The sequence below is a fragment of the Hyla sarda genome, chromosome 9 (assembly GCF_029499605.1).
Source record: "Hyla sarda isolate aHylSar1 chromosome 9, aHylSar1.hap1, whole genome shotgun sequence".
In the NCBI taxonomy this organism is placed as follows: Eukaryota; Metazoa; Chordata; class Amphibia; order Anura; family Hylidae; genus Hyla; species Hyla sarda.
This window is the reverse complement of record NC_079197.1, coordinates 101591630-101616986: the sequence shown is the minus strand read 5'-3', so window position 1 is coordinate 101616986 and position 25357 is coordinate 101591630. Positions and strand designations below refer to the sequence as shown.

The 25357-nt window shown below is 44.8% G+C and overlaps 1 protein-coding gene across 3 annotated transcripts in view; it reads right to left on the bottom strand.

Moving 5' to 3' along the window:
- The window catches only part of COL4A6 (collagen type IV alpha 6 chain), a 267855-nt gene that overhangs the window by 73235 nt on the left and 169263 nt on the right, over positions 1 to 25357 (bottom strand). For all 3 annotated transcript variants that reach the window (XM_056538783.1, XM_056538784.1, XM_056538785.1), the window contains 6 exons: positions 20706 to 20759; positions 20551 to 20610; positions 19802 to 19846; positions 12998 to 13051; positions 7458 to 7527; positions 5467 to 5577 (listed from right to left, as the gene is read on the bottom strand). In XM_056538783.1, the coding sequence (XP_056394758.1) occupies positions 5467 to 5577; positions 7458 to 7527; positions 12998 to 13051; positions 19802 to 19846; positions 20551 to 20610; positions 20706 to 20759 (394 nt within the window). The remainder of the gene's footprint in view (positions 1 to 5466; positions 5578 to 7457; positions 7528 to 12997; positions 13052 to 19801; positions 19847 to 20550; positions 20611 to 20705; positions 20760 to 25357) is intronic.

Here is a 25357-nt window from a genome sequence, read left to right as displayed (position 1 = left end):
TGTATCAGGGACTGAGGAGGAAACTCGAGCTTCTCGTCTCGACTGGAGGTAGCCGAGAGGATATCTCCAGAGTGAAATCCTTGCTGATGGGGTGTCAGTATGATAGGCACGCATCTTTGGTTTTTGAGAGGGATTACGGGAGGTACCGCTCGCCCGACCCTTACAGAAACTGTAAGATGTCAGTGAGTAGTAAAGTCATTTCAGGACTGATTGATAGTACAGGATCTCTGAATCGGTCCAGATCAGGGATCTTGGAGGTCGTCAGATCCTTCTACTCGCACCTCTTGGGGAGGAAGGATCTAGATCGAGACAAGATGTCGGTTTTCCTGACTGAAACCATTCCTGAGCCAGGGGTAGACCCCTCTCTTGATGTTTTGGCAGAAGAAATCAGGGAAGAGGAAGTGAGACTGGCGATCGAGGGGCTTGCCCCTAAGAAGTCACCAGGTCCGGATGGCTTAACATCCGAGTGGTACAGGACCTTTAAGGAGTCTTTAGCTCCCCTCTTGACTGAGGTATTCAATGAGTGTCTCTCCTCGGGCACTCTGCCGAAGTCATTGAGGAGGTCAGCCCTGATTCTTTTGTCAAAGGGTAAAGATCCCAGCCGTATTGAGAATTGGAGGCCCATAGCTCTTCTCAATACGGACAGGAAGCTTCTGGCTAAGATACTGTTTAATCGGCTGGTGAAGTTTGCACCCCGGCTCCTTTCGCGGGCCCAGCACTGCTCTGTTCCAGGCCGAAGCACCTTAAGTGCGGTCCTTAGTGTCAGGGAGGCAGTGGAGCGGAGTAGTGCGGGTTTCTGGAAGGGGTACTTGCTGTCCCTGGATCAGGCCAAAGCGTTTGATCGGGTGAACCACGAGTACCTCTGGTCCGTCCTCCTGAGATATGGCTTACCGAGTCCTTTTGTTAATTGGCTTAAGATCTTGTATGCAGGGGCAGAGAGTTTTCCACTGGTGAACGGTTGGTCTGGCCGCTCTTTTGAGGTGGGGTCCGGAGTCCGTCAGGGTTGTCCTTTGAGCCCGCTGTTATACGTGTTCGCAATCGATCCCTTCGTCCGGAGGGTAGATTGTGGGCCGTTGGCGGGAGTCGGGATGAGTCTGGCGGAGCTGGATGTCGCCCAGAGAGTGGTGGCGTACGCTGACGATGTCACCATTTTCGTGTCCTCGCGAGAGGAGGTCGATGTGGTGATGTCGGAAGTGGACCGCTACTCGGAGGCATCCGGGTCTAAGATCAACCGGGATAAGTGTGAGAGTCTCTGGCTGGGAGGGGGAGATCCCACGTTTGATCTCCCGGACACCCTTCCAGGGCCCCAAGAGTCAGCAAAAGTTTTGGGCATCATATTCGGCAAGGATGATTATCCCACCAAAAACTGGGATGGTAAGCTCCAGGATGCCACTCAGAAGGTGGACCAATGGAAGAGTTGGTCTATGACCCTCAGGGAAAGGGTACACCTGATCAAATCGTACCTGCTCCCCTTGTTTATCTATCTGGGCAGCGTATGTATCTTGCCAGAGGCTTACCACACTAGGATCTACAGCCTGTTTTTCCAACTGTTATGGGGAAACAGGATGAACCTAGTCAAGAGGGAGGTTACGTACCGCACGAGGAGACTAGGGGGTTTATCTATGGTAAACCCTGTGGTGTTCTTAACCAACACCTTCTTGAAAGCCAACATTGCAAACCTCTGGTCAGAGAGGGCTTCTCCGTGGGTACTCTCCTGCAGGGAATGGTTTCGGCCTTTCTTCCAGGAATGGGAGACAGGAGGGCAAGTGAAGGACCTCCGTACGCCCCATGGGCATCTTCCGGCTTACGCTACCCCGACTCTGAAGGTGATACGTCGGTGGGGTCTGGGAGTGTGGGAGATCAGGACCCAGTCAAGGCAGTTCCTTGACAAACGGGTTCTGTTGACCCACTTCCAGAAGCCTCTGGCGCTCAGGGACTGCCCAGGTCGGGATCTGAGGGTGGGGTTGTACCTTTTAAACATGAAAAGGATCCCCCAGAAGTTTTGGGACTTGGCCTGGCGCTGCTTTCAGGGGAAGCTATATGTGAGGGACAATTTGAAGTGTAGGAACTCTGATGACCGGGGATGTCCCCGAGAAGAGTGCGGGGACATGCTGGAAAGCATGGACCATTTCCTGCTTCATTGTCCCTTTAATATAGGGGTTTACAACAGGGTGGGCGCTTCCATCGGCTGGAGTCAACTTGCCGGCCTTACCTATCAGGAGTGGGCTTATGGGGCATTCAGGAACCTGGGTGGCCGAGATCGGGGCACTTTATTCTTAGTTAGTTTAGTGGTTAGGTACTACACGTGGAATGCACGGTGTTTAGTGTCGACCCAACAGAAAATCCTCTCCGAGGTGGAGGTCTGTAGGAACATCACTGGTGACCTCGGGAAGATCAGGTCTTTGGAGTATGGCAGTCTTGGTACCAGTAGGGCTTCTCTCCTATGGAGAGGGTTTTCTTTTGATGTGCCCTAGGTACTAGACCTTTTAGGTAGAGTACCTTTATTTTGGTTAGGGACAGTGTTATAGGGATAGAGATAGGATGAGAACAGGGTTAGTTTGAATGGAGGGATAGGATTAGGGAGAATTGTAGGGGGAGTTAGGGAAAGAGTGTAAAATTATTTTGAATGTATCAAGTCTGCCATCCTTCTCCCTGGTGGTGGGCTGATGCATGTGCACGCTAGCTTTTTGTTTTGTTTTTAAGCTGATATGGTATGAAGGGCTTACAGGCGACCAAACTTGGGCCTAAAGTGGTTTGTGGTTCAGTGTGTATAAGTTTGTGTATAAGTTGGTTGGGAGGAGTGCTAGGTGGGGAGGGTGTGCTTGTGGGTGGTGGTGTTCATCTTTGGGGGACCTGACATGGGTCAGTTAAGGACTGGACTTTGTGAACTGTAAGAACGGTATGGACTCTGACCCATGTACAGGAGGGGTGGTGTGGGTGAGGGTACAGTTTTAGTGTAGGGTTTTCTATTGATTTTGTAGGGGTTTTCTGTAGTGCATATATTTTGTTTATATTATATTTTATTTATATAGTATATTTAGTAATTTTGTACGTATATTGTGTTATATCTATATTGTTATACCTATATTGTTTCATATTGTTTCATGTTATAGCGTTATGGTAGCCGGACCAGTTGTTGTGTTGATATGTGATTTATTTTGTTTATTTCAGTTATTTGGTCTGTTTTATGTTTTCTTTGGTATTTTCATTAGTCCCGGATAGAGGATCCAGTTAATTTGGACATTTTGTAAGTGAATGTATGTGTGATATGATTATTTTGATTATTATTATTCTTATTATTATTGCTATTTTTTTATTTTTTGTTTTTTTTTGTTTATAAAAAAAATGTGTGTGTGTGTGTGTGTATGTATATATATGTATATATGTATATATGTATATATATAAAAAGATTAAAAAAAATATAAATAATGTAAAAAAATAAGTAAAAAAAATATATATAAAAAAAAAAAGTAAAAAAACATAATAATTTTTTTTTTTTTTTTTTTTTTTTGAGGTTTCTGTTTAGTTTTCTTGTTGCGTGTTCCCAAGTATGGATGGTTTTGAGTTATAGTCGGGTAATGATAACTTTTATGTTTATATTTTGACAAGCCAAGTTGTGCTATTTTATTTATTTATTTATTTTTCTTATGTTCATTTTCGGTAAGCGTGTGAGTGTTTGATTTAGATATTTTGGGCATATTTTAATATCTTAGTATTTTTGTATCTTAGTAAAGCTGGGCTGGCCGGTTAGGCAGGGTTTTGTTTGAGGTTTTGTTTTTGGTTCTAAAGTATTTCTTATTTATGTTATAGCTGGTTAAGCTTGCTTTGTGTTTTGTATTTGATAAGTTTTGTATTTTTCTAATAAAAAGAGTGTCAGCAGAGAGCACTGTGGTCAGACTGGAAAGAATTACACAACATCCTCTGCAGCATACAGCATCTGATAAGTACTTGATGGATTAAGATTTTTAATGAAAAATAGTTTTCCTCCGAAGTACCCCTTTAAGGGAGAGCAAATGTGGAACGGCTGCATGAGAGATGAAGGGCTCCTCTGTAGAGGGAAGTGGCCATAGGCAGTATCTGCTGCAGTGATACAGTTGCCTCCTGCCAGGAGTCCTTTATTTGCCAACAACTTACTGGAATGCCACAGGACCTGGCAAGTTCTTACTGCTGTGGCGCCCCAGTTGGAAATCACTATACTAATCATTGTTACTCACTTCCCTTTTGTTGAGATTTTAACATACAGTGAACTCATTGGGATACATAGGGGGTTATTTATCAATAATGGTCTTGGCTAGATCCTTTTTGCTGTTTGTCTAGGTGTGTTTTTTTTTATTTTTTGGTGGTGCTGCTACAAATTTATCATATTGCTGCAGTGACCATGATAACATTTGCACAGATCTGCACCCGGATCATTTTCTACCGCTGCTTTCAGATCATGTCTACCCTGCTTCTAAGGAGCTTGTTTGTCTGTGTGTTTGTCTTTATTTGTTTTAGTTTTAATTTTAAGGCAAATGAATATCTAAAAGAAGGTCTGCAAAGAGAGTCTTACATTTGAATAGTGGTTTATCTTGCCGCAGGTAAGGTAAACCAGAGACGGAGGTTTTAGTTGAACATGTATTTATTTATTTTTATTTTTTTACTTTTCACCTTTTTATTATCACTTATCATCACTTTGTCGGATACAGTATTTCTTTAAACTTGGGCACATGGAATTGTGAGATCCTGGCCATTGCTAACACTTATTGTTTCTTACATCTTTACCATTCCTTTTTTGTACCTGAAAAATATATCTGATTGTTTCATATGGACAATTGCTTTACTTTTCCTTTGCACATTTTTTTTTTATTTTTAACTTTTTATGTCTTTAAACATTCTTGTTCTCTACCTTATTCTCTCTCTCTTTCTCCCTCTCTTTCACTCTGGCTGATGATTTTTATTTTTGGCAAACAGACAGGAGTAGTAATCTTTTTTAGACCTGGTCAGGAGGTGGTCTAGATTTGCAGTTTTTTTTTAGCCAGTTGCGGCAAAATTTGCGCAAAATTCAAAAACACGCAGATAATAAATTCATGACCACTGCATCCGTCACTTCAAAAAATGGTCTAGCAACACCAAAAGGTCAAAATGACGGATTTTAGAAATTGAAAAAAAAAAGCAAAAAAACCCCTGCAATTTGCACAAAAATAAAAGAAATTCGCAAACGTAGACCAAAAAAGCAATAGAACACAATGATAAATAACCCATAGTGGGTCCATCAACCATAACAGAAAGTGCATGCTAACACTGAAAAAACACACAGTGTAAATCTAGCCTAAATGTAATGCTTGAAAACAGCAATATGCACAGTTTATATGGTTGAAAAAAAGACAAAAGTCCATCAAGATCAACAGAGAAGGCAAAGTAAACAAGGAATAGAACTACTGATAGAACATGATTACTGCATTATATATAGTACTAAACAAAACGTACCCCTTCCAAATGCTGGAAACCCAGGTGGACCAGGAAGACCAGGTGAACCAGTGAGTCCGTCAGCCCCTGGCATGCCTTCAAATCCAGGAGGACCTGGATCTCCGGGAACACCTAGAATGAAGTATATAAGAAAGCTATTTAAAGACAATATTAACTAAATGAGGATTATTGATCAATGTTGAGGCTAGGATTCCACTTTTTTTTTTCCCCAGCGATTTTTTTCACAAAAAACGCCAGTGCAATTTCCTGCGTCTGACGTTTTTTATGGTGTTTTTGCATTTGAATTGAAATTGCATTTTTGGCCCCTTTGGCATTTAAAAAAAAATGTGTTGGGTACGAAAAAAAAAAAAAGGATGCAGTAGGGATGGGATAAAATTTATTTAAGTAAATTTAAATTTTTTATAATGAGCTTTTAATTAATTTTTAATAAAGTTTGCATGTGTGTTTCACTTTTTCTCTCTATTTAAAAAAAAAAAAATGTTTAGGTAGTACTACTACTCCCAGCATGGAACCGACTGTTCCATGCTGGGAGTAGTAGTACCTGTACTAATAGACATATCGCCCCGGGTGTCAATCCTGACACCCGTTGCGATCGTCCATAATATAGCAGAGATGCGGAGCAGCTCTATACAGCGCTCACATCTCTGCTCTGTACTCCGGCCAGTGATGTGAATAGAACATCACTCATTCATATTTTCAACCCAGAGTGGGGATTGGCCGGATGGTTGCAGCCAATCATAGCTCTCAGAGGGAAATATGAATGAGCGATGTTCTATTCACATCACTGGCCGGAGTACAGAGCAGAGATGTGGAGAGCAGGAGAAAGACGCTCCGCATCTCTGCAATAGATAGGACGATCGCATGGGGTGTCAGGAGTGACACTTGCTGTGATCTGTCCTTAACTGCAGGTACTACTACTCCCAACATGGAGCACACTCTGTCTGTCAATTAGTACAGGTACTACTACTCCCATTATGTTCCATGCTGGGAGTAGTAGTACCACCTAAAAAAAAGGAAAAAAAGTGAAAAACACACACACACTACATTTTTATTATTGTCGGCTAAATTTTTAGTGCCCTACCCGCCCACATAAATTGATCTCTGTTTAAAAATTAATAAAAATGTTGTTATATAACAGATACATTTCGTTAAATACAATTTTTTCCATCACTACTGTATCTTTTTTATTATTTTTTAATGGTACCCTACGAAATTTTATTAAAAAGGTATCTCCATCACTTTTTTTGGATTGCTAAAGTCCAAAAAAATAATAAAAACCGCCTGCAAAAACGGCAAACTTAAAACCCACATGGCGTTTTACTTGGCGTTTTTTTTTACTCCCATAGACTTCTATGAGAGAAAAACACCACGATTTCAGGGGAAAAAACGCCATAGGCTCAACATGCTGAGATTTAGCAAAACCGCCAAGGAGCTGAAAAATGCCCAAAAAGAGTGAAAAAGGATTTAAAAAAAAAAAAACGCCAAACTGAAAAACACCAAGTGGAAAAATAATTTTGAGATTTCTCATTGATTTACAGCTAACATCTGTCTGCAGCGTTTTTTGGCCGAAAAAACACCATGCGGCAGAATTGGCGTTTTTCTCCCAAAAAAAAAACCAAGTGGAATTCCAGCCTCAGTCTGTAAGCAAAATTATAGGAAGATTTAAAGGTGTACTCCGCTGCTCACCGTACTCAAGCTGTTCCGAACACTGGAGCCGGCGCCGGGAGTTTGTGACGTCATAGCCCCGCTCCCTCATGACGGCACGCCCCGCCCCTCAATGCAAGTCTATGGGATGGCACGCCCCTCCCATAGACTTGCATTGAGGGGGTGGGGCGTGACTAAAACGTCACGAGCTCCCGACACCGAATCCAGCGTTCAGAACAGTTTGTTCCAAATGCTGAGCAGCGGAGTACCCCTTTAAGTGTTTTTTTCAGGCAAAATCATCTTCAAGGAGAGAAGAGGCATTAGTGATAAAAACAACATAGTATTACCTGGAAGAGCTGCACCACCATTATTAACATATACTGGGCTTCCCGGAAAACCTATGTCTCCTGACTCGCCCTAAAACACAGAAAAAAATAGTTAAAACAGCTTGTTGACTTTGATAAATAATAAAGGGCACATATATACAGTACAGACCAAAAGTTTGGACACACCTTCTCATTCAAAGAGTTTATTTTAATGACTAATGAATGAAAATTGTAGATTCACACTGAAGGCATCAAAACTATGAATTAACACATGTAGAATTATATACATAACAAAAAAGTGTGAAACAACTGAAAATATGTCATATTCTAGGTGGAAAGTGTCACCAAGTGCAGTCACAATGTCACGATGCCGGCTGGCAGGTAGTGGATCCTCTGTGCCAGAGAGGGATTGGCGTGGACCGTGCTAGTGGACCGGTTCTAAGCCACTACTGGTTTTCACCAGAGCCCGCCGCAAAGCGGGATGGTCTTGCTGCGGCGGTAGTGACCAGGTCGTATCCACTAGCAACGGCTCACCTCTCTGGCTGCTGAAGATAGGCGCGGTACAAGGGAGTAGGCAAAAGCAAGGTCGGACGTAGCAGAAGGTCGGGGCAGGCAGCAAGGATCGTAGTCAGGGGCAACGGCAGAAGGTCTAGAAACACAGGCAAGGAACACACAAGGAACGCTTTCACTGGCACTAAGGCAACAAGATCCGGCAAGGGAGTGCAGGGGAAGTGAGGTGATATAGGGAAGTGCACAGGTGAACACACTAATTGGAACCACTGCGCCAATCAGCGGCGCAGTGGCCCTTTAAATCGCAGAGACCCGGCGCGCGCGCGCCCTAGGGAGCGGGGCCGCGCGCGCCGGGACAGAACAGACGGAGAGCGAGTCAGGTAGGGGAGCCGGGGTGCGCATCGCGAGCGGGCGCTACCCGCATCGCGAATCGCATCCCGGCTGGCAGCGGAATCGCAGCGCCCCGGGTCAGAGGACGTGACCGGAGCGCTGCCGCGGGGAGAGTGAAGCGAGCGCTCCGGGGAGGAGCGGGGACCCGGAGCGCTCGGCGTAACAGTACCCCCCCCCTTGGGTCTCCCCCTCTTCTTAGAGCCTGAGAACCTGAGGAGCAGACTTTTGTCTAGGATGTTGTCCTCAGGTTCCCAGGATCTCTCTTCAGGACCACAACCCTCCCAGTCCACTAAAAAAAATTTTTTTCCTCTGACCTTTTTGGCAGCTAAAATTTCTTTGACCGAGAAGATGTCCGAGGAGCCGGAAACAGGAGTGGGAGGAACAGATTTGGGAGAAAAACGGTTGAGGATGAGTGGTTTGAGAAGAGAGACGTGAAAGGCATTAGGGATACGAAGAGAGGGAGGAAGAAGAAGTTTATAAGAGACAGGATTAATTTGACACAAAATTTTGAAAGGACCAAGATAGCGTGGTCCCAACTTGTAGCTAGGGACACGGAAGCGGACATATTTAGCGGAGAGCCATACCTTGTCTCCAGGGGAAAAAACGGGGGGGGCTCTTCTTTTCTTATCCGCGAACTTCTTCATGCGTGATGAAGCCTGTAAGAGAGATTTTTGGGTCTCTCTCCATATGATGGAAAGGTCACGAGAAATTTCATCCACAGCGGGCAGACCAGAGGGCAAGGGAGTAGGGAGGGGGGGAAGAGGGTGACGGCCGTACACCACGAAAATGGGGATTTGGAGGAAGACTCAGAGACCCTGAAGTTATACGAGAATTCGGCCCATGGGAGGAGATCTGCCCAGTCATCCTGGCGGGAGGAAACAAAATGTCGCAAATAATCACCCAAGATCTGGTTAATCCTTTCTACTTGTCCATCTCTGGTGTTAAATGCCGTTTTCCACTCGTCCCCCTCTCTGATGCGGATGAGGTTATAGGCGCCTCTTAAGTCCAATTTAGTGAAGATGTGGGCACCTTGGAGGCGATCAAAGAGTTCAGAGATGAGGGGTAAGGGGTAGCGGTTCTTAACCGTGATTTTATTAAGACCGCGGTAGTCAATGCAAGGACGTAGGGAGCCATCTTTTTTGGACACAAAGAAAAATCCGGCTCCGGCAGGAGAGGAGGATTTACGGATAAATCCCTTTTTTAGATTCTCCTGGACGTATTCGGACATGGCAAGAGTCTCTGGGGCAGAGAGAGGATAAATTCTGCCCCGGGGTGGAGTAGTGCCCGGGAGGAGGTCGATAGGGCAATCATAAGGCCTGTGAGGAGGTAGAGTCTCAGCTTGTTTTTTGCAGAAAACATCCGCGAAGTCCATATAGGCCTTAGGGAGACCGGTTACTGGAGGAACCACAGAGTTACGGCAAGGGTTACTGGGAACCGGTTTTAGACAGTTCTTGGAACAAGAGGACCCCCAACTCTTGATCTCCCCAGTGGACCAATCCAGGGTAGGGGAATGAAGTTGAAGCCAGGGAAGTCCAAGGAGAATTTCCGAGGTGCAATTGGGGAGGACCAAAAGTTCAATCCTCTCATGATGAGATCCGATGCTCATAAGAAGGGGCTCCGTGCGGAAACGTATGGTACAGTCCAATCTTTCATTATTTACACAATTGATGTAGAGGGGTCTGGCGAGACTGGTCACCGGGATGTTGAACCTGTTGACGAGAGAGGCCAAAATAAAATTTCCTGCAGATCCAGAGTCCAAGAAGGCCACTGTAGAGAAGGAGAAGGCAGAGGCAGACATCCGCACAGGCACAGTAAGACGTGGAGAAGCAGAGTAGACATCAAGGACTGTCTCACCTTTGTGCGGAGTCAGCGTACGTCTTTCCTGGCGGGGAGGACGGATAGGACAATCTCTCAGGAAGTGTTCGGTACTAGCACAGTACAGGCAGAGGTTCTCCATACGGCGTCGTGTCCTCTCTTGAGGTGTCAGGCGAGACCGGTCGACCTGCATAGCCTCCACGGCGGGAGGCACAGGAACAGATTGCAGGGGACCAGAGGAGAGAGGAGCCGAGGAGAAGAAACGCCTCGTGCGAACAGAGTCCATATCTTGGCGGAGTTCCTGACGCCTTTCGGAAAAACGCATGTCAATGCGAGTGGCTAGGTGAATAAGTTCATGTAGATTAGCAGGAATTTCTCGTGCGGCCAGAACATCTTTAATGTTGCTGGATAGGCCTTTTTTGAAGGTCGCGCAGAGGGCCTCATTATTCCAGGACAATTCTGAAGCAAGAGTACGGAATTGTACGGCATACTCGCCAACGGAAGAATTACCCTGGACCAGGTTCAACAGGGCAGTCTCAGCAGAAGAGGCTCGGGCAGGTTCCTCAAAGACACTTCGGATTTCCGAGAAGAAGGAGTGTACAGAGGCAGTGACGGGGTCATTGCGGTCCCAGAGCGGTGTGGCCCATGACAGGGCTTTTCCGGACAGAAGGCTGACTACGAAAGCCACCTTAGACCTTTCAGTGGGAAACAGGTCCGACATCATCTCCAGATGCAGGGAACATTGGGAAAGAAAGCCACGGCAAAACTTAGAGTCCCCATCAAATTTATCCGGCAAGGATAAGCGTATCCCAGGAGCGGCCACTCGCTGCGGAGGAGGTGCAGGAGCTGGCGGAGGAGATGACTGCTGAAGCTGTGGTAGTAACTGTTGTAGCATAATGGTCAGTTGAGACAGCTGTTGGCCTTGTTGCGCTATCTGTTGTGACTGCTGGGCGACCACCGTGGTGAGGTCAGCGACAACTGGCAGAGGAACTTCAGCGGGATCCATGGCCGGATCTACTGTCACGATGCCGGCTGGCAGGTAGTGGATCCTCTGTGCCAGAGAGGGATTGGCGTGGACCGTGCTAGTGGACCGGTTCTAAGCCACTACTGGTTTTCACCAGAGCCCGCCGCAAAGCGGGATGGTCTTGCTGCGGCGGTAGTGACCAGGTCGTATCCACTAGCAACGGCTCACCTCTCTGGCTGCTGAAGATAGGCGCGGTACAAGGGAGTAGGCAAAAGCAAGGTCGGACGTAGCAGAAGGTCGGGGCAGGCAGCAAGGATCGTAGTCAGGGGCAACGGCAGAAGGTCTGGAAACACAGGCAAGGAACACACAAGGAACGCTTTCACTGGCACTAAGGCAACAAGATCCGGCAAGGGAGTGCAGGGGAAGTGAGGTGATATAGGGAAGTGCACAGGTGAACACACTAATTGGAACCACTGCGCCAATCAGCGGCGCAGTGGCCCTTTAAATCGCAGAGACCCGGCGCGCGCGCGCCCTAGGGAGCGGGGCCGCGCGCGCCGGGACAGAACAGACGGAGAGCGAGTCAGGTAGGGGAGCCGGGGTGCGCATCGCGAGCGGGCGCTACCCGCATCGCGAATCGCATCCCGGCTGGCAGCGGAATCGCAGCACCCCGGGTCAGAGGACGTGACCGGAGCGCTGCCGCGGGGAGAGTGAAGCGAGCGCTCCGGGGAGGAGCGGGGACCCGGAGCGCTCGGCGTAACACACAAAAACCATCAGGAGCTACAAAGAAACTGGCTCACATGCGGACCGCCCCAGGAAAGGAAGACCAAGAGTCACCTCTGCTGCGGAGGATAAGTTCATCCGAGTCACCAGCCTCAGAAATCGCAGGTTAACAGCAGCTCAGATTAGAGACCAGGTCAATGCCACACACGAGTTCTAGCAGCAGACACATCTCCAGAACAACTGTGAAGAGCAGACTGTGTGAATCAGGCCTTCATGGTAGAATATCTGCTAGGAAACCACTGCTAAGGACAGGCAACAAGCAGAAGAGACTTGTTTGGGCTAAAGAACACAAGGAAGGGACATTAGACCAGTGGAAATCTGTGCTTTGGTCTGATGAGTCCAAATTTGAGATCTTTGGTTCCAACCACGTGTCTTTGTGCGATGCAGAAAAGGTTCCCACCGTGAAGCATGAAGGAGGAGGTGTGACGGTGTGGGGGGGGCTTTGCTGGTGACACTGTTGGGTATTTATCCAAAATTGAAGGCATACTGAACCAGCATGGCTACCACAGCATCTTGCAGCGGCATGCTATTCCATCCGGTTTGCGTTTAGTTGGACCATCATTTATTTTTCAACAGGACAATGACCCTAAACACACCTCCAGGCTGTGTAAGGGCTATTTGACCAAGAAGGAGAGTGATGGGGTGCTGCGCCAGATTACCTGGCCTCCACAGTCACCAGACCTGAACCCAATGAAGGCAAAAGGGCCAACAAGTGCTAAGCATCTCTGGGAACTCCTTCAAGACTATTGGAAGACCATTTCAGGTGACTACCTCTTGAAGCTCATCAAGAGAATGCCAAGAGTGTGCAATGCAGTAATCAAAGCAAAAGGTGGCTACTTTGAAGAACCTAGAATATGACATATTTTCAGTTGTTTCACATTTTTTGTTATGTCTATAATTCCACATGGGTTAATTCATAGTTTTAATGCCTTCAGTGTGAATCTACAATTTTCATAGTCATGAAAACTCTTTGAGAAGGTGTGTCCAAACTTTTGGTCTGTACTGTATACTCATTCTTAAAAGCATCATTCTCTTTTTCCACAAACTGTGGACAGGAGAATGTGAATAAGAGATCCAGTCAACGCAGTATGATGGTTATTACCTTCATTCCTTTAAAACCTTCAAATCCAGGAGCACCAGAAAGACCAGGCTGACCCTGTGGTAACACAAACATATGATTACTTCATCCTAGACAAATGACATGACCTAGTGGCTAGACGTTTACTATGGTATTGAGCATATACAATGTTTTATGGTTACCTTGATCATTTGTTGTTGTTGGGGACATTATAGGTCACATTTAAAACTGAGGTTATTCTGATTCTGATTAAAGTCTATAGGTTTACTTTACCTGTGGAATGTGTATATATATATATATATATATATATATATATATTTTTTTTTTTTTTTTCGTTATTTTTTTATTTCATACATAGCGTTACCAAACAAGTTACAATGCTGAAGATCTTGAGGCACCAAGAAAGGTCAGCAAGTTTGGGGGAAATTTGAAAAACTGACATCTTAGGGACAAACTGATCGAAATGTACAGATATATGAATAGAGTAACATAGTAACATAGTACATAGTAAGTAAATCTTTTTAGTGATCTTTTCTACCAAGACCAGTAACCATGACTAGGGGTATCCTCTACTCTTAGAGGTACACAAGCGGTGAGATTATGGCACTTAATGCAAGATAATGCTGTAAAAGTTCATAAAACAAATGAGCAAATAAAACCTGAGCCTTTCCAGGCAAAACGCTTCAGAGGTTTTTTGTGAGGCTGGGCTGAGTCCTCGGCGCTGTATGTATTTGCTGCTGCTATACTTTGGCTTATTATTCCTCCTTCTTTTTTTGCTGCTATTTTAGTAAACACTTGTATGGCACCTGTCCACTTTAGTAGTTTTATAAAACTAGATTTATGCACTTTGTTACTATTAGGTCATATTTTGTCCTTGTATTATCTATCTTCTATTGTTACCTTGTTCTTTTCTTTTTAGATTTCTTTACTGTCACGGCCACAGTGCTCTCTACTGACAACTCTGTCCATTTTAGGAACAGTCCAGAGCAGCATATGTTTGCTATGGGGATTTGCTCCTGCTCTGGACAGTTACTGACACGGACAGAGGTGTCAGCAGAGAGCACTGTGGTCGTGAGAGAAAACAAATCAAAAAAGAAAAGAATTTCCTCTGTAGTATACAGCTGCTAATAAGTACTGGAAGGATTAAGAATTTTTTAATAGAAGTAATTTACAAATCTGTTTAACTTTCTGGCACCAGTTCATTTAAAAAAAAAAAAAAAAATTCCACCGGAGTACCTCTTTAACCCCTTAAGGACTCAGCCCATTTTGGCCTTAAGGACTCAGACAATTTAATTTTTACGTTTTCATTTTTTCCTCCTCGCCTTCTAAAAATCATAACTCTTTTATATTTTCATCCACAGACTAGTATGAGGGCTTGTTTTTTGCGCGACCAGTTGTCCTTTGTAATGACATAACTCATTATATCATAAAATGTATGGCGCAACCAAAAAACACTATTTTTGTGGGGAAATTAAAAAGAAAAACGCAATTTTGCTAATTTTGGAAGGTTTAGTTTTCATGCCGTACAATTTATGGTAAAAATGACATGTGTTCTTTATTCTGAGGGTCAATCCGATTAAAATGATACCCATTATTACATACTTTTATATTATTGTTGTGCTTAAAAAAAATCACAAACTTTTAAACCAAATTAGTACGTTTATAATCCCTTTATTTTGATGACCTCTAACTTTTTTATTTTTCCGTATAAGCGGCGGTATGGGGGCTCATTTTTTGCGCCATGATCTGTACTTTTTTTTGATACCACATTTGCATATAAAAAACTTTTAATACATTTTTTATAAATTTTTTTTTACCGTTCACCGTTCACCGCACGGGATCATTAACATTTTATTTTAATAGTTCGGACATTTACGCACGCGGCGATACCAAATATGTCTATAAAAAATTTTTTTTACGCTTTTTGGGGGTAAAATAGGAAAAAACTGACGTTTTACTTTTTTATTGGGGGAGGGGATTTTTCACTTTTACATTTTTTTACATTTTTTTTTTTACACTTGACTAGTCCCCATAGAGGACTATTCATAGCAATACCATGATTGCTAATACTGATCTGTTCTATGTATAGGACATAGAACAGATCAGTGTTTTCGGTGATCTTCTGCTCTGGTCTGCTCGATCTAAGACCAGAGCAGGAGACGCCGGGAGCCGGACGGAGGAAGGAGAGGGGACCTCCGTGCGGCGTTCTGAATGATCGGATCCCCGATCAGTCATTCAAATCGCGCACTGCCGCAGATGCCGGGATCTGTATTGATCCCGGCACCTGAGGGGTTAATGGCGGACGCCCGCGAGATTGCGGGCGTCGGCCATTGCCGGCGGGTCCCTGGCTGCGATCAGAAGCCGGGATCAGCCGCGCATGACACGGGCATCGCTCCGATGCCCGCGGTTATGCACAGGACGTAAATGTACGTCCTGGTGCGTTAAGTACCACCGCACCAGGACGTACATTTACGTCCTGCGTCCTTAAGGGGTTAAGCATGTAGCAGACATATTAGTAACAGACATACAGATTATACATTATAACAGAACTTTTCCCTCAATATCCACATAGTATAACGTTTTTATTCTGTCTTTGTGTCTTTGTTTGATTTTTATGTATTTTTTTTATATACATTTTTTGCTAATTAAAATAAAATCCTTTAACTATTTTATGTATCATTGTTCTTGGGGGTTATTTGTTTTCGTGCCTTGTGCACTTATAGGTGTATATATTGTAGTTCATTGAACAAGTAAAAGAGGGGCCTAAATGCCTTCCTTGAAAAACATAGCATTACAAGTCATGGTTACTAGATTTCTGGAGGTGGGACGTTAATTTATTCTGATTGCCATTTGGAGTCAGGAAGGAGTTTTTACTATCGTTCCAAAATAACACATAAACGTTTTGTACTATTCAGTATACATGTTTCTCCATTGTCTCAATGTTCATCTATTTCTATTGAAAACGGCTTTCAGTACCTCAACTAATTTTGCCAACTATATTTATTATATTCCAGCATCTTAGCAAACTAAACATGTGAAGGCTCCTCATTAAATAGCCATCTCTTCAGCTTAAATTCTTGTATCTCTTGATGCTTAGGATGTCCGGCAACAATCATAGACCTCAGATTACTGATAGATGAGGCTAAGATCTCTGGGTGGCTTAAAGGGTTACTCCACTGGAATTTTTTTTATTTTAAATCAACTGATGACAGAAAGTTAAACGGATTTGTAAATTACTTCTATTTAAAAATCTTAATCCTTCCAGTACTTATTAGCTGCTGTATGCGCCACAGGAAGTTCTTTTCTTTTTGAATTTCCTTTCTGTCTAACCACAGTTCTCTCTGCGGACACCTCTGTTCATGTTCGGAACTGTCCAGAAAAGAATAGGTTTGCTATGGGGATTTGCTACCGAATGCTATCGAATTTGGGGAACCTGCTACTACCTAATGTGGGGAACCTGCTACTACCTAATGTGGGGAACCTGCTTCTTCCTAATGTGGGGCTATACTGCACCTAATGTGGGGAACTATACTACACCTAATGTGGGGAACTATACTGCACCTAATGTGGGGGAACTATACTGCCAACCTAATGTGCGGAACTATACTGCACCTAATGTGGGGAACTATACTGCACTTAATGTGGGGAACTAAACTGCACCTAATGTGGGGAACTATACTGCACCTAATGTGGGGAACTATACTGCACCTAATGTGGGGGACTATACTCTCACCTAATGTGGGGGAACTATACTGCACCTAATGTGGGGAACTATACTGCCAACCTAATGTGAGGAACTATACTGCCAACCTAATGTGAGGAACTATACTGCACCTAATGTGGGGGAACTATACTGCACCTAATGTGGGGAACTATACTACACCTAATGTGGGGAACTATACTGCACCTAATGTGGGGGAACTATACTGCCAACCTAATGTGCGTAACTATACTGCACCTAATGTGGGGAACTATACTGCACTTAATGTGGGGAACTATACTGCACCTAATGTTGGGAACTATACTGCACCTAATGTGGGGAACTATACTGCACCTAATGTGGGGGACTATACTCTCACCTAATGTGGGGGAACTATACTGCACCTAATGTGGGGAACTATACTGCCAACCTAATGTGAGGAACTATACTGCCAACCTAATGTGAGGAACTATACTGCCAACCTAATGTGGGGGAACTATACTGCACCTAATGTGGAGAACTATACTGCACCTAATGTGAGGAACTATACTGCCAACCTAATGTGAGGAACTATACTGCCAACCTAATGTGGGGGAACTATACTGCACCTAATGTGGAGAACTATACTGCACCTAATGTGAGGAACTATACTGCCAACCTAATGTGAGGAATTATACTGCCAACCTAATGTGGGGGAACTATACTGCACCTAATGTGGAGAACAATACTGCACCTAATGTGGAGAACTATACTGCACCTAATGTGGGGGAACTATACTGCCAACCTAATGTGGAGAACTATACTGCACCTAATGTGGGGGAACTATACTGCCAACCTAATGTGAGGAACTATACTGCCAACCTAATGTGAGGAACTATACTGCACCTAATGTGGGGGAACTATACTGCACCTAATGTGGAGAACTATACTACACCTAATGTGGGGAACTATACTGCAGCTAATGTGGGGGAACTATACTGCCAACCTAATGTGCGTAACTATACTGCACCTAATGTGGGGAACTATACTGCACTTAATGTGGGGAACTATACTGCACCTAATGTGGGGAACTATACTGCACCTAATGTGGGGAACTATACTGCACCTAATGTGGGGGACTATACTCTCACCTAATGTGGGGGAACTATACTGCACCTAATGTGGGGAACTATACTGCCAACCTAATGTGAGGAACTATACTGCCAACCTAATGTGGGGGAACTATACTGCACCTAATGTGGAGAACTATACTGCACCTAATGTGAGGAACTATACTGCCAACCTAATGTGAGGAACTATACTGCCAACCTAATGTGAGGAACTATACTGCCAACCTAATGTGAGGAACTATACTGCCAACCTAATGTGGGGGAACTATACTGCACCTAATGTGGAGAACTATACTGCACCTAATGTGGAGAACTATACTGCACCTAATGTGGAGAACTATACTGCACCTAATGTGGAGAACTATACTGCACCTAATGTGGGGGAACTATACTGCCAACCTAATGTGGAGAACTATACTGCACCTAATGTGGGGAGCTATACTGCACCTAATGTGGGGAACTATACTGAACCTAATGTGGGCAACTACTATTGTTAGTATTATGTTTATTTTCAAGAATATATTGTAGAGTAATAGAATGGTTATTTATACATTAAGAAATATGTGGAATTGTTTTGCAGTCTGTTATTTATGGTTGGTAAAGTATTCACATTTTGTAAAAGTTCCTGCTTGGTAAGAAAATATATATATTTTTTTAAATCTGTTCTTTAATGCAACTTGTTTTGTTTTCTATTTCTTCAGAGATATCTAAGTAGCCAGTTAAAGTGTGCAGAAATACTGACAAATGCACAGGCAGATATGTTTTTGCCAGTCTCACGTATAAGTTTGACGAAATGCACTTGTGAAAGTAAGTGTCCCTGTATGGCAGTTAGGAAATGTGGTCACTTATGGGCCGGCCCTACCATCGGACCCAGTGCACATATGACAGGGAAACCAGTCTTGCCCAGTCACTAAACTGCTACTTACATCTGCCCATGGGGACTTCCTGGCTGAGGTGCGTGCGGTGAGTGACGTCATCGCAAGCACCCTGACGCCGACATCCAGCGCAGAGCGTGCGATGACGTCACTTATAGCGCACGCCTCTGCCAGGAAGTCCTCTCAGGCAGATGTAAGTAGTGCAGGCCAGGTAAGAGTGTGTGAGTGAGTGAGAGTGTGTGTGTGTTTGTTTGTTGGGGTGGGGTTATGCTACACTACCTAAAGTGGGGAATCTATGCTACCTAATGTGGGGAATATATGCTATGCTACTTAATGTGGGGAATCTATGCTACACTACCTAATGTGGAGAATATATGCTACGCTACCTAATGTGGGGAATCTATGCCATGCTACCTAATGTGGGGAATATATGCTATGCTACGCTACCCAATGTGGGGCTACGCTACCTAATGTAGGAAATCTATGCTACGCTACCTAATGTGGGGAATATATGCTACGCTACCTAATGTGGGGAATAAATGCTACGTTACCTAATGTGGGGAAATTATGCTACGCTACATAATGTGGGGAAACTATGCAATGCTACCTAATGTGGGGAATATATGCTACATAATGTGGGGAAACTATGCTACCTAATGTGGGGAATCTATGCTACCTAATGTGGGGGAACTGCTGCCTACCTAATGCAGATTAATGTGAGTTGCAGTGCAATTTTATGGCATAGTACTTTTTTTGGGGGGGAGGGGGGGGGGAGGGGGGGGGGGAGGGGGGGGGGGCCCAGGCACATTCTTTGCACAGGGGCCCTCTGTTGTCTGTGTCCGCCCCTGACCTAGGGTATAGGTGTATTGCCCAATCCACCTCGGTCAGTTTGTAATTGTGAGCTGCACCATTTTTTTCAATTTAATTTACAAATCTGTTTAACTTTCTGGCACTAGTTGATTAAAAAACAAAATGTTTTCCAGTGGAGTACCACTTTAATAAGTCAATTCCTATGCTTTTTACATCTACTCATATTCTTTCGATCACAGTTACTTTCTACCAGCATTTTGTTTTAAAAAAAAGATGCCACATTTTTGAGCTGAGAATACTGAAAATAAAGTTGATCCATTTTGGGTACCAGTACCTTGTTACCCGGAAATCCATTGAGACCATCTTGCCCAGGAAAGCCCTAAAAGAAGCAATAATGTTTCTAAACAAAAAACCATGAATGGTAGAAGAGGTGTGACATCTGATATATGTTCTATTGGTCCGGGCAGGACAGATTTACTTATACAGTCTAATTCTTTGACAGTGCAAACTTAGAATAGGCTACAAATGAGCCAGATTTATCGTGACTATGGGACATACAATGTGTGTCTTACTGCTTACAGTGCTCTACAGCAAGTCTACATGGCAGTGGCCTCTAAAATGTGGGCCTCCAGCTGTTGCAAAACTACAACTCCCAGCATGCCCGGACAGCCAACGGCTGTCCGGGCATGCTGGGAGCTGTAGTTTTGCAACAGCTGGAGGTCCACAGTTTGGAGACCACAGCTACATGGGCATTATTATAAGATACACATGTACAGGCATAAGGATTATGTACAGGCATTGTGGAACACAGAACAGAGATGCATCATTGATACCATATACTTTGAATTGCTGGCAGAGGCGTAATTTGCCGCTTTTGGGCCCGTTGCAGAATAGGGCCCAATGTGTCAATTATAATACAGGTCTCTTATGGGGCAAATGTGGTTTGGGGCCCTCTTAGGCAGAATAGCCCTGGTGTGACAGCTACCTCGGGACCCCATATAACTACGCCACCCTGGTTTCTAGTTCTATATATGTCAATATGCATATGTATTTTAAGCAGAACCCTACATAGAAGTAACTCACCCTTTGTCCAGGCAGCCCTAGAATACCCTTTTCCCCTTTCTCTCCTTGTCCTCTGAAGCCCTACAGAAAAAAAGTCATTTATAACATTAGTACTGACAACTAATTTTTACAAAGCTACAGAAATACTAATATCAGATCAGTATGTGGCAACTTACTGGGGAACCAGGTAATCCAGGCTGCCCAGGATATCCAGGAGTACCATAATCACCCTGGGAAAAAAAAAGAATAAAATAGTACAATGATCAAAGTCAAATGTATACTGGGTCTTGATATCGGAATAGCGTAAAGAAATGACTAAACGTCACCCACTCCACAACAGCTGGCATTGTATTAGTTAGTATTGTAAAGTTACCTGACTGTCATTACACAGGGCATGCATCATGAAGTTCTAAGGAATGGCTTAGGAATAATAGAAATTCAAGATTGAATCTGTGAATATCATTCTTTACGATGAACAATACATAACTGAAGGGACAACCGAGATATAACTATAGAATCCAAGGGGGAACTGTTTGCTGATGGCTTTCATGCTGCTTTTTGGCAGGGCCAGTTCCGAATATAGGCAAAATAGGCAGCCGCCTAGAGCGGCCTTTCGAGGGAAGTGCAGCTCTGGCTGTCAGCGCAGCCCTGATAGCGCACCCTATCTCTAGTCCCCCCCTCCTGTCCACTGACAACCAACATCGCCCTCGCCCATCCACTGTCCCGCTCCTGATCATACTGATGGAGCGCTCTGCTAACAGGAATGTCCTCATCATACTTGAGGAGCACTGGTTGCGCTCCACTGGCATCTAAAATGGGGGATACACATGGGGCAAGGAATACTGAGAAGGCAGGAACAAAGGTCGGCGGGATGACCCTGAATCACATGCAGCATGCAGCCTATCAGCAGCCAGCCTCTCCTGTGATGTCACAGCCCTATATAATCGGCAGCTATCTTGCGGCCAGTCACTTCAGCCTTTTATTGCAGAGTGAGTGAGTGAGGAAGTGAGATTGAGAGAGAAAGTGCATTTTTGGGTGTAGTACACAGTGACTGTGTGCTGCAGCACTGGTGTGTACAACAACTGAAAAGCTAATAGTAGCCAGCCAGTTAGGGTGAGCAGAGCACTAAAAGCACATTTTCCTCTATTAAGTGTTACCTGTGGTGTACCATTTTGTTCCTGTTAAAGTCTTAAGGGCCTAGATACTGTGAAAGGCCAGCCAAAAGTACACACTTGCTGGTATTGTAGACAAATACTGTTTTAAGCGTACTGAAGCGCATTGTCCTCCCCTCATAAGTGCATACCACATACATACATCAAAGTGGTGTACTATTTTGTTCCAGTTAAAGTCTTTTGGGCCTAGATACTGTGAAAGGCCAGCCAAAAGTACACACTTGCTGGTATTGTAGACAAATACTGTTTTAAGCGTACTGAAGCGCATTGTCCTCCCCTCATAAGTGCATACCCCATACGTACATCTAAGTGGTGTACTATTTTGTTCCTGTAAAAGTCTTTAGGGCCTAGATACTGTCAAAGGCCAGACAAAAGTACACACCTGCTGGTGTTGTAGAAAAATACTGTTTTAAGCGTACTGGAGCGCATTGTCCTCCCCTCATAAGTTCATACCATATATGTACATCTGATGGTGTACTATTTTTGTTCCTGTTAAAGTGATAAGGGCCTAGATACTGTGAAAGGCCAGCCAAATGTACACACCTGCTGGTGTTGTAGACAAATACTGTTTTAAGCGCACTGGAGCGCATTGTCCTCCCCTCATAAGTGCATACCACATACGTACATCTAAGTGGTGTACTATTTTGTTCCTGGTAAAGTCTTAAGGGCCTAGATACTGTGAAAGGCTAGCCAAAAGTACACACCTGCTGGTGTTGTAGACAAATACTGTTTTAAGCGTAGTGGAGCGTATTGTACTACCCTCATATACGCACTAAGTATGTCAGGCAGAGAAGTGCCAGAATGTGCACAGAGGAGTGGCAGAGGCCTACATTTATCAGGCAAAGGTCGCAGCAGACTAGGGGCGAGTGGCAGCAGGAGCCCCAGTGAGAGGCCTAAGCTCCCTGTATCAGCTAGCGGTCGTGTCTCGACCAGCAACCCATCTGCCGTCATCGATTGGTAAACACGTTCATTCACTTCATCACAAGTGACATCTGACACCCCCAGTCAACAGTCGGTGGGTTCCTCAGACACAACCCTCAGTTGGCATGGCTCGGGAGCAGTCCCTGTCCTCCCATTGCCTCTGTCCTATGCTGTTCCCTCCCTCGCAGAAGTATCTTATGCTGTGGGTTCAGCTCCACTATTTAGTGAGGACGATATACTAGAGGACAGTCAGCAGCTACTGCCCAGCCAAGAAGTGGAGGAGACATCCACCGCTTCCTCCACTAGGCGGGCAAGTAGTGATGAGAAGAGTGGCGTGGGAGGTGGTGTTGCGAGCGTTCACACTCCTGAAGCAGACACTGTTGAGGAACCTGAGGAGGACATCAGTGACGTGCAGACACAACTCAATGATGATGAAACCGATCGCACTTGGGAGCCAGGTGCAGAAGGGGCTTCATCATCATCAGGAGAAGAGGGTTGCAGGTTGCCCGTGAGGCAGCAGCTGAGCCAGCAAGGGGGTAGCATGGTTGGCAGTCAGCATGGTGGTAGAAGTAGAAAGTCTGTAGCCAAATGTGCCCGGGGTAGATCACCTGCTTCGTGGCAGCCTACCTTCCCGGTAGGTAGTGGAACAGGGGTTCCTGGAGTCAGCAGCAGTAGCAGTCAATCAGTGCACACTGTTGGTGGGAAAATCAGCTACTCAGCGCCGGTGTGGCAGTTTTTCATCAAGCATCCGGAGGATGTTAACATGCAAGATGTGTCAGCAGAAGGTGAAGCGTGGTCAGGGTCCCGATGTTGGCACCACGGCCCTGTGCCAACATATGCAGCATCACCATAAAGCGGCCTGGAAGAACAGTGGCTCCGATGTGGTGGTCCAGCCTGCTGCATCACCCAGTGGTATGCTGCTCCCTGTTTCAGCCAGCCAAAGCTCCACCACCTCAGCCGAAGGGAGCTGTCTGTCATACCTATCTTCTGTCACTCCAGATGCTTCTGCTCCTCCTACTTCGAGTCAGTCATTCTGCCAGCAATCCGTCGGCAAAGGCATGTCCAAGAGACAACAGTATGTGCCCACTCATCCAACAGTGCAGAAGCTGAATGTGCTCCTGTCCAAGTTGCTGGTGCTGCAGTCCCTCCCTTTTCAAGTAGTGGACTCTGCACCTTTCAGAGAACTGATGGCTTGTGCTGAGCCGAGGTGGAGAGTGCCAAGCCGTCATTTCTTTGCGAAGAAGGCAGTAATAGCCCTGCACAATTTTGTGGAACAGAAGGTGGGCCAGTCCTTGAGCCTGTCAGTTTGTACCAAAGTGCATGGCAGCACTGACGTGTGGAGCTGTAACTATGGTCAGGGACAATACATGTCCTTTACGGCCCACTGGGTGAATGTGGTTCCTGCACTGCCATTCTAGGGCGTGGTATTTTTTCACATTTACGTAATTTACTGTATGGAGTATATAAGGTTATATTTTAATTGTGCGGACAATTACGCACGCGGCAATACCAATCATGTCTATTTATATTATGTTTACATGTTTTTTATATAGGAAAAGGGGGTTATTTGAACTTTTATTATGTAAGTGTGTCTTTTAAACTTTTATTAAACTTTTTTTCACACTTAGGGGAATTTTAGGAGGAATCATTAGATTCCTCATACAGATCAATGAAGTTCTATTGAACTCAATTGATCTGTGTGCTCTGCACTCCATTGATAAAGCCTGGTCCAGTCAGTCTCTATCAATGACAGAGCCATGGACACCATGGAACAAGAGGTAAGCCCTTCGGCTACCTCTACAGTGGATTATCCCCCCCCCCCTCCGCAATCGTTCTTAGGGGGGCGATCGTCACCATACTTTTGTCCTGGACCCCAGTGTGCCCCCCCTCCCCAAATTTTTAAGCTGGAGATGCCACTGGCAATGATGGCGCTCCTGAGTGATCATGTCTGTCTACCTCAGAGAGGTACTGCTTTCAGCAACAGTGCCGTGCTCCTCCGAAGGCAGACAGGCTTGATCGCTCAGGTCCTGCTGCTCCTGCCTCATTATCTCACAACTGCATCACCACCCCTCCATCACCAGCGTGTCACCCCAGTAGTAAGCTAATTACCTGAGGAGGGGGCTTGTTACAGTGTGTTACCCCAATAGTAAGGTGGGGCATGTCAAAGGGATGGTCAATGGGCGCAGTTGGGTGGCAAAAATCCTTGCACCAGCCCTGCTTTTTGGTATTATAAGAGGTCTACTCTACTGTACATGGAATATAATCTATGAAGCCAATGCTCAGGCTCTGTTCCATTTCACCCATGAAATTGTGAGTTTCTGGTTATTCAGTGAAGCTTCAATGATGATTCTTTAGATAATGTGAACATGTCTTTCAGGTTAATAGTTAAATGTGCACTGTCAGAATCAAAAATGTTTTATATGTTGTACATCTTGACAAAACATTAAATGGGCACTGTCTGATCCAAAAACTTTTTATATGTTGTTACTGATGAAAATTAAAAACCATTTGTAATGTGGTTGTTCAAAGATTTTTTTTAATACTTAATAAAGAAAACGGATCCTGAAAATCCCACCACTAGGGGTCCCCATACCTACTGGAAAACTAACCAGTCCTGTAGCAGCATCAGGCTTGTCCATGGACAAGTCATGGACAAGAGATGACTCATGGACAAGGCTGCATGAGCAGACACACCAATCAACTCCCACTACCACAAGGGAAGGACATGACCCCTT